The 10,877-nt window shown below is 20.4% G+C and overlaps 1 protein-coding gene across 1 annotated transcript; it reads right to left on the bottom strand.

Moving 5' to 3' along the window:
- Nucleotides 1-3,279: 3,279 nt before the first annotated feature.
- Bm11713 (Uncharacterized protein) lies at nt 3,280-8,929 on the bottom strand (the record flags this gene model as incomplete). Its single annotated transcript, XM_043077873.1, has 10 exons — nt 3,280-3,507; nt 3,983-4,176; nt 4,869-5,095; nt 5,361-5,458; nt 5,848-6,004; nt 6,111-6,290; nt 6,917-7,038; nt 7,585-7,704; nt 8,001-8,155; nt 8,779-8,929. 10 exons carry the CDS (start codon nt 8,927-8,929, stop codon nt 3,280-3,282), a joined length of 1,632 nt encoding a protein of 543 aa, XP_042933807.1.
- Between the last annotated feature and the right edge of the window lie 1,948 nt (nt 8,930-10,877).

Here is a 10,877-nt window from a genome sequence, read left to right as displayed (position 1 = left end):
CAAAATATATACTTTCACAAACTTTTTTTTAAAAAAAAAAAAAAAAAACGATTCAAACAACATCAGATAGCATTAGTGGAAAAAAAAAGTAAAAAGTACTTAGCAGGCGGAGCGGAAAAAAATTTTTTTTTTTTCTTGAACAATCATGATTTAGTTAAAGAGTTAAAAGAGGGAGAGAGAGAGAGAGAGAGAGAGAGAGAGGGAAAAAAGAGAAAAGGAAAAAGAAAGTACAATAAGTAAGTTTTAAGTAAAAGTAAGTAATAAGAATGAAACATTTCTGATTTTAATTTAAATAATAAATAATATAATATAGTAATTATAGTAGTAGTAGTAATAGTAATAGTAGTATTAGTAATAGAAATAGTAATTATTATTGATTGTAGGAAATTATTGATAAGAAATGAATCGTTTGTAAATATATTTTTTTTTTTTTTCATTTTCGTTTTAAAATATTTTTCTATCAAATTCAAATTCAAACTTTTTCAAAGCTATCATTATTTTGATATTTAATTTATTCTATTCTTTTTCCAATCAATTATTATCAACAATATTTAATTTTCTAAAAAAGAAAAAGTTTTTAAAAAAATTAAAATTAAAACTAATTTATCAACTGTAAATTTTTAAGACAAAACTATGCCGCTCTTCTTTTTTTTTTTTCTCCTCCTCTCACCTACTTCATCTGAAATAACAATTGTTGACAAATATGTGATGCATGTTGATTGAAATTTGAAATAAAATTTATTGATTCTGGATAAGATGTACTAAGATATTCCGGAAATGATGAAATAATGAAGTGGTATTTATTGATTCTGGATAAGATGTACTAAGATATTCCGGAAATGATGATATACTGAAGTGGGATTTATTGATTTTGGATAAGATGTACTAAAATATTCCGGAAATGATGCTATAATGAAGTGGGATTTATTGATTCTGGATAAGATGTACTAAAATATTCCGGAAATGATGATATATTGAAGTGGTATTTATTGATTCTTGATAAGATGTATTAAAATATTCTGGAAATGATGATATACTGAAGTGGTATTTATTGATTCTGGATAAGATGTACTGAGAAATTCCGGAAATGATGATAAATTGAAGTTTTAAAAAGATATGACAATAAAACTTTTTTCTTTTCGGAAAGATCGAATAATTCTGACACAAAATAAGTTACAACTTTTTTTTTTCTTTCTTGAACAAAATAAAAGTTTTTGCAATTCAATTTTTTCAATATTTAATTGCTAAAATAATTGGACTGTTAATTTTCTTCAATTTTTTCTTTTTTTTCTTTTTTGATACAAATTGCAATAAAAATTTTTGTCCAATTTTTATATACAAAAAAAAAAAAAAAAAAAGCTAAAGTTGATATAAAAATTAGTTTCAATTTATGAGTTAAATTTTTCTGCAAATAAAATTATTCATTTTAACATTAATTCCATCATTCTGATTGACTAATATGATTAAGTTTTGCCTTTTTTTTTTTAAATCGTATACGTACGTCACATTAAAACGTACGTATAAAAATTATTAAAAAAAATTGCTTCCTTATAGTTTTTTTTTTTTTTTTCATGTTTATATTATTCATTTTTTCTTTCATTTAAAAAAATAAAACATAAATTTATAGAAATATAACAAATAAAATAAAGTTAAGTTAAAAGTTTGCCAGAAATTTAAGTTCACTATTTCAAATTAATTAATTTATTTTCAATTTTTAATTTTCAAATTAATCAAATGCAATATCGTGTAATACATTTTAAATTAAAATAATTGTAAATAAAATAAAATAATTTGAAATAATTAATCTGATAAAAGCTTAGGCATTAAACAGAATAAAAAAAATCATTTTGAATTGATTAACAATTCATATTAAATGTGATAACAATTTTTCTGATATGATTTATGCACAATTTTTTCTTAATCGTTTTTTTTTTTTTTTTTAGATAAAAGTAAATTTAAACATGATAAATTAACTATAAGTTGAGAAGTGAGAGAGGAAAAAATTTATTTTATTGGAAATTTGAAAGAAAATAGATTTTATCAAATTTAACTAAATTTTTTTTTTGAAAAATTTTGTAAAATATTTTTTAACAAATTTTACAATTTTCTTTATTTATAAAAAATAATTCTATGGCTGTTGCAATATTAATTAAACGTATAAGCAACCTTTTTTTCACGTTTTATCATTCACTTAATTAGATGTGCAGGTGGTTGGTCGTTTTTCACGCTTTTTCATTCCTCGATTTAAATGCTTAAATAAATTTTATCATTTTTTTTTTTAAATTAAATACTTAAATGATTTCTATTCATCCTTTATTGTTGGCTATTTTTTCTTTTTTTTTTTTTAAATATTGAGAAATTTTTTAAAAAAATGAAAAAAAAATTTTTTTAATGATAATTGTAATTATAATATAATATAAAATTTTCCATAAAAAAATTTATGACAATTATTAAAAAAAAAAAATGCATTAACATTTGAATATAATAATTAATCCTATAAACTATCATATTGATAGTTTTAATTTTTTTCTCTCTCTCCCTCTCTCCCTCTATCTCTGCTTTAATTAACGATTAACACAATTGCGCTTATTATTATCTCTTATTTTACTAATTAACTAATTTGCAAATAATTAGAAAAGTAAGAAAACAATTTCTCTCCGAATATTACTAAGTATTTAGCAAATATTTGATAACGAAAGTGAAGAATTGATGCATTTATTGATTATTCAATTTAAATATCAATGCGAATACTTTGAAAGTTTTAAAAGCAATCTTCAAAAATGTTTATTCAACTTTAACAATATTTAAATCAACCATTGTTGCAAAACATAAACTAATTGTTTAAAATTTGTTCAAATGAAAAATGAAATTTGCCTTAACCGATGGCAAATTAGGGACATCAATTTCAGTATAATGCATTTTGAATGTTAGATAAATTTATCATAAATATCATTATTTTGTTTACTAAAATACTTAGCCAAGAAAATTAGCAAATGAAATTTTCTTTAAATCAAAAAATACATCAATAATTTTTTTGATCAAATTTTTCTTTTTTTTTTTTTGATTTTAAATAATTTTTGTTTTTTCATTAAACTTATTATGTATATATTATAATTTGTCCCTAATTACCTTCGTTATGATAATATATACTAATTATCTTATAGACAATGATCTATGAGTCTGTCAATGCTTACAATGCTAATTTATTTTATTAACAATAAATAATTCTATTATTGATTTACTTATCATTGAAGTTGATAATTAGAATAATTAAAAAGTTTATTTGTTAATTAAACAAGTGATATTATCATTATCATCATTATTATCACTTGGTATGCTTGCTGTGCGTGTCCTCTTGCAACTTCTCAAAATTAGCATTTCTTTTGATGGCATTTGATCTTTAAGTGGACGTGATTTCGTTTCCGGAAGAAGTGTCAGGAATGCTATGGCATCAATGGATAGTAATATGATAAGAACTACATATGGTAAAATTTGATCAATTTCACTCTGAAAAATTTTTCAAATCATTATTAAAGAATGGAAAAATACCGGATAAGAAATGATAATGGAATAATATTTGATAAGAAGTGATAACAAAAAGTGTGATGCATACATATGGTTTAGTTATCATAATTTAATATGATTGTTTCAATTTCATTTATAATACTTATTATAATCAACATTATCAGTCATTTTATATGTGAAATCAAAATTTGATAAAAGTTAATGTTAAATTGTCATTATCACTTCTTATCAAAATGTTTTTTTTTTTTTTTTTTGATGCAATTTTTTATTCATAATCTAATTTCTGTTTTAATATCAAATTCTGAAATTACAATACATTTATTTATTTAAATTAAATTTAAGCAATATTGTAAAAATTATTAGGTTAATAAAACTTAGAAAATTATGTTGTGCAGAAAAAAAAAAAAGTTAGCCTTAAATGAATGAATTATCAATGATAAAAATGAAAAACACATACTAAATAAATAAGTTGTGGTGCAATAATGCAACCGATTCGATTCCATGTTGCGACATTAGCGCCAGCTAAATTACGAATAGCTGTAGGGAAAAGTTCAGCACATGAAAGTGTATTAACAATGAATAAGGTTGAAATTATACCCATACCAGTTAAAGTTAATAGTCGAATAAGTACTTTGAAATCCAAAGTATGGTCTAAAAAAATGAAAAAATTAAATCAATTTTGAAAAACATTTAAAAATTAACATATTTTTTTAAATGTTTTGAAAAAAAAAGATTTAAAGAAATAAAAACAAAAAAAAAAAAAAAGAAGTGAAGATGAAGTAATAATTGTTAATAAAATAAATATTAATGCTTCCTTTCTTATCAATTTAAATTTATTCGTTACATATTAAAATATATTTAAAGAATTTCTGCCTTTTGACCTCCCCTCCCTCCTAGATTATTTCAAATTAAATTAAATCTTTTTAAAAAATAAATTTTATTATATGATTTACGACATTTTCTCAAAAAAAAAAAAAAAAAAAAATCATTTTATTGCATTGTTAGTGTTAATCAAAGTGCTGTTTTATTGAAAGAAATAAAAATAAATAAATTTAAAATTATTTAACATTTTTTGTTTTCATTTTTTTTTTTTTGAAAAATAGCTTATATAAATAATCTTAATTAAACTAATATTTGCATATGAATATTTAAATTTAACTTACATTGTAAAAATTTTTGAAAAAAAAAAAAGAAAGTTTTTATTCCGGAAAATTTTAATTAATTAAAAAGGAAGAAACGAAAAACAAATAATTCCTTTAATCTTTTAATTAATTTTTTTCCTACTTAAGAAAAAAAATATTTTTAATTAATAAAAAAAAAAAAAAAAAAAAAATATGACAAACCAGTTTTAATTAATACAACAATAAATGCAATACAAAGAATATAAATGATAATTGATATTGTATGTACAAACTTTCTGCCAACAGATGTAAAGGCATGATCAACAGTTGCTAGTAAAATATTTAAAATATAACGAAATGCTCCAAGTATTGATGTATTCATAAACAATGAACCGGAAATCTTCTCCAAATTAAACAATAAACCATAAAATGCAATAGCATTAGCAAAGCTAAAATAAAATAAACAAACAAACCTTTTTTTTTTTTTTTTTTTAGAAAAAATTAAATTACTATAAAAAATTATAAATGATTAAAAATAAAATGTAAAGTTAAAAATTGATAATTGTTCATAATTTTCACTTAAATATATTTGTTCTTTTTTTTTTTTTGAATGAAAATAAAAGTGTAAAAAACTTTTTTATATGTTTAAAAAAGATTATTTGATATTATTAAAAAGTATTTTTATTGTTTTAATAAAATACTTTTTTCTTTTACCAGCTAAATGCAAGAACAATGCTGTAACGAAGTAATTTCCATGAATAAAATAAATGATAAAAATAATATCGTTTATGTTTTAATTGTTCATAATTAGCCTGAAAAAAAAAAAAAAAAACAATAATAAATCAAAAATTTTGTTTTTTTTTTTCTTATTCAAACTTACTTAATTATCATTTATTAATATGTAATAAAAATATGAAATATTTTCTGTTTTTTTTTTTTTTTAAAAAAAACTAGAAACATTTTAAAATGTTTAATTAAAAAATTTAAAAAAAATTAAAATTAAAATAGTGAATTTATTGGAGAAAGTAAAAACCAAATAAAAGCTTTACTTCTTAGCATTGATCAATTAAAAAAAAAAAAAAACAATAAATATCAATAATTTGATAAATATTTACTTTTTCAACTTAAATTACAACTATTTTACAATTTACTTTTAAAACATTAAATTAAAATTTTTTTAATTTATGAATTTATAAAATACCATATGATCATTTCCAAGTATATCAATTACTTCTTGCTCATGGCGGTATTGTCTTTTTGCCGCATTTTTTCCCCATGTATTCATTGCTATTATTGTTTGTTGTGCTTCATTCAAACGACCTTTTTGCATTAACCATCGTGGGCTTTCATATAGAAAACTAAATAAAATATAAATTTTTAATAAAAATTTTTTAAAAATAAAAAAGTTTCATTTTTTTTTTTTTTGTAAAAAATAAAAATTAAATTTAACATTTAAAAATTTACATGAAGCAAAAAAGTGATGGTGCAGCTAATAAATTAATTGTAATTGCAAGTGTATCCCATGAACGTGTAAAATAAGCAACCAAAGAAAGTAATAAAAAATTTGGTGACCAAGTAACAAATGTATTCACTTTAATTCGGGCATTTGTTGGAATATTCTCGATTACGTACACGTACATTACGCTATAATTACACGTTTATTACTTTACAATTACTCTTCGTACATTGCTCTACAAAAAATTTTAAATAAATTAAAATGTTAACTTACCTTATCACTTGAATAAAAGAAACATCAATTATTATCATTTAAAAATGAATAAAAATAAAAATAAACGAAAATATCTATGAAAATATTTGTGTTATACGTAAATTTGATATATTACTAAAAATATGTTTAATAATACCTAAAATTATTTAGCTTTTCTTTTCTTTTTTTTTTTTTTTTTTTTACTATCCAATTAATATTCAAATTTAATTACAACCTTTGCTTACATATTATTCATCGTAAATTCATCATTTAAATAATTGATTTTTTAAATTATTATGTAACAAATATAAATAAATATTTTTGGTTATGCAAATTTATTCAAGTTAAAAAAGAAAACAAAACATTTTCAATAGACATTTCATGCTTTCATGTTTATTAAAAAAAATAAAAATAAAAAAATATTAAAAGCATTTTAATATTAATTTGAAAAAATTATCCTTAATAAATTAAAAATTAAATAGTAATAAAATTAAAACAAAATAATAATAAAAAGAAAAAATAAATAATAATTGCAATTTTAGAATGATACTAAAAAAGTAACATTGAATTGCCGCCAACAAAGAAACCAACAAAAGTGCGACTAATAGCAAATACCAAAAGATTGGCAGCAAAAGATGACAGTATGCCAGATAGAGCTGTCATTGCAATGCATACGATCATTGTCTGAAATGAAATGGTTCAAAATTAATTATTAAATTTAAATTAATCAACAAATTAATTTGATTAGTGTAATTTATAAAAAAAATTTATTTTATACTTTTAAGCTCTAATAAATTAATGTCACATTTTGTTTGTTTATTTATTTGTTTGTTTGATTTGTTTATTTGTTTGTTTGTTTGCTTGTTTTTTTGGTAGTGAGAAATTGATTGCAAAAAAAAAAAAAAGAAAAAAATGATAAGAAAAATATTAAAATTAAAGAAGGAGAAAAAGAAAAAAAAATGAAAAGAAAACTATTAAAGTTAAAAAAAAAGAGAAATGTTAATAATTATTATTAATTTAATTTAAGCAAATATTTTAGGATAGAATTATTAAAATTTCTTTCATTGTGAATTTATTAACGAATTTAAAAACTTAATAATTTTATGATAAGTTTATTTGTTTTCTTTCTTTTTTTTCTGGTTATAAGTTGATTATTAATTTTGTATAAATTTATTATTTAAAGGTTTCTTTTCCTTTTCTTTTTTTTTTTTTTTTTTTAAAAAAAAGAACCTTTCGGCGTCCAAATAAATCGGATAATTGCCCAAATAAAATACCACCAAGTATAGTACCAAACATTTGAAACGATACCACATTTTTTACTTTTACTGTTTCACTACAGAAATAGTTCCACTGTAAGAAATTTAAAAATTTTTCATTTCTAAATTTTTCAAAAAGTTAAACTAAAAATTATGAATTATTTCAAAGTTTTAGATTTTTCCACATAACTTTTTCTCATTTTTTTTTTTCAAATTCAATTAGAATTTTAAACTAAATTTTATTATTAAGAATCATTTTTAAAAAGTAAAGAACAGTTTTTTTTTTTTTTCATTTTCAAATATTCGTAATTATTATTATTATATTTTTTTTTTTAATTTAAATGAAACTTTTAGTTAATTAGACTAAAATATAACTAAAATAAAGTATACTTCAACAGCAACGGATCGAAATTGATACTTAAGAATTGGTTCACATGAATGATTTTCAAATTTAATTATACTTTCATACTGCTCGCAAGCTTCACGCTGTCCCAAAGTTTCATTAAAAATTATCGTTCCACAAGCGATAATATCAGGTGATGCTGCTATAATTTGTATATATATTTAAGTGTTACTTAAATTTTTTAATTTTATATTTTAAAATCATTTCATTAAAATTTTTGCATTATATAAATTATTTAAGTATTTCATTAAATCTTCCTATTTGCAACATTTCCCAAAGACAATACTTTTACTTCCTTCTTTTTTTTTTTTTTAATTTTCTTTTTTCCTTTCGTTTCTTTCTTTCTCTTTTTTCTGAAATTTATAGTTAACTGAAAAGTTAAAGGAAAAAAAAAATTTAGACACTAAATTATTTAAATAGAATCTACTGAACTTTCAATATTTTCTTCCTTCTTTTCATTCGTTCCTAACTTTAAATTCTTCCTATTTTTTAATTTTCAACTAAGTATAAATTTTATATTTCAAATAAAAAAGAAGAAAATAGAAAAAGAGAGAAAAGCATTGTAATTATTTAAACAAAATCTAACTAAACTTTTTCATTTCTATCAAAATTTCTCTCAAATTTGTTAATTATTTATTGCATTATTTCATTCAAAATTTTTTAATAATTTAATGCATCTCTTCGCTTTTTTTTTTTTTTTTTTTGAAAAAAGTTTGAAAATTAATGGCAATGCAATAAAAATGATAAGAAAAGGGATTAACTAACCAGCAAATATCATATAAATAACATTGCCAACTTGTGACAATATGACAAGTTCATAAGTTAAACATAAAAACATTGTATAACGATTAAAAACAATGAAACGATCAATTCCTGCTGATAACTTTTCTTCATTATCAATCAATGACGTTGGCATTCTAAATTTTAACAATCTGTAAAATACAAATATTTGCAATGTTGTAACATTAAATTCTTTTTATCACATAATCTTTTTATCATAATCCTTATCATATGTTTCTTTTTATCACATAATCCTTATCATATGAATAAATACTCAAAGATTATCTTATAATATTGAAATTTAAAAATTTTAAGCTTTTATTATCAACCAAATGATCAAAATAAGACTAAAAGTGTCTTCTTTAAAGATTCAAGTAAGTTAAAATAAAAAAAAAAAAATAAACTAATTTCATATATATTAGTTAAAACGAGAAAAAAAATTTTGAAACAGTTAATGAGCTAATTAGCATAATAATTGATATAAGCTAAAAAAGCGTACGTACGTTATATGACGTATAATTATTTTATCATCAATTATGTGTGACATATGCGGCATACAATTCTTTTTTTTTACCATTAACAAATATAATTTAAACTGATTAGATAACACTGATAATATATGCAATTTATCCATTACAATAGCTCAATTAATACAACAATAAGCTAATTAATTAAAATTTTATAAGCATTGTTAACACATGATATCATTTTAAAATTTTATTATAGTGAATTATACAAATAAAATAAGCTGTAAAATAAATGCATCATATCACTTTAAATGAGTGATTAATTCTTTATTTACATAACATTTTAAAAAATTTAATGTTATTAGCTTACAACAATAGCTTATCACCCCTTTTTCTTTTTCTGATAGAAGCACAATTGTGAATTAAATGTACGTTTCGTTGAAAAATTATTTATTTATGCAACATCTTCCCACACAATTTATCATTATTAAAAGTTAATTTTTACTCTTTCAATTTTAATTTCATCTAATTTTTACTAATTTTCATTAAATTTTTATTTAAATTCTCACTCAAAGATATTAATTTACCCAAACAAACAAAAATCAAGAAAAAAGAAGCAATTAAATAAAAAAAAAAACAAACGAAAAAATTGCTGAGATTTTATTTATGAAGAACAATAAAAAATAAATTTAAATAATCATTTAATTCTAATAAAAACCAAATAAGAAATTATTCTAATCATGCAGAAAATATAAATTATTAAATTTAATTTAAATTAAAAATAATTTGACAAAGAAGAAAAAAAAAAGTGAAATAAAATAAAATAATGAAATGAAATGAAAGAATGAAGAATAAAATATGAGCGTAAAAAGAAATTACTCAGTGAAATGATGGTTGGACTATTTAAAGCATACAAAAACTAATCAGTCATTTTGTAATAGAATAGAATCAATGTTAAGAAGCAGGTTTTGACTGTCTCTGTTGGAGCACTGTAATCAATGCCTAATCAATTTATCAATTTATCAATTATCATAAGATAACGCTTATTTTATGTGAATTAGAGAAAATGAAAAAAAAAATTTTTTTTGTAAGTAAATAAGAGGGAAGAAAAAAGAAAACAAATTTTATTTTCTCTTTTACTTTGCTACTATAGTGCTCTTTTCAACCTTTAACCCCGATGCACTGATGTAAACAAAATTTTATATCATATTTGATGATTAATTTTATTAAAATAAAATAATTCAATGTTAAATTGTCATTTTTTTATGCGAATGACTACGATATTATAAAATAATAGCATTTCGGCTTATTTTGTTATAATATTGAGAGGAGAGAAAGTTTTAAATGTAGCATTTGTTAGGAAACTTTGAGAAAGATAGTAGGCCAATTCTATCATAACTTTTTCAACAACTCTATTTCAACTTTTAAAATAATTTTGAATTTTAATTTAGTCTAGGATAATCTTATTTGTATGCTTAATTAAGCGATATATTTTTCTACATTCATAAACAATACTTTTGAGCAAATTTTCCTTTATTTATTTATCTTCAAATTATTACTGAATTCTGTCATCGAACATCATCATTTCGGCCGGCTACCGCGCAACATTCTAGCAAT

Source organism: Brugia malayi, assembly GCF_000002995.4.
Source record: "Brugia malayi strain FR3 genome assembly, contig: Bm_v4_Chr1_scaffold_001, whole genome shotgun sequence".
Lineage (NCBI taxonomy): Eukaryota > Metazoa > Nematoda > Chromadorea > Rhabditida > Onchocercidae > Brugia > Brugia malayi.
The sequence above is the reverse complement of the archived record's forward strand: the minus strand, read 5'-3'. Positions and strand labels throughout refer to the sequence as shown.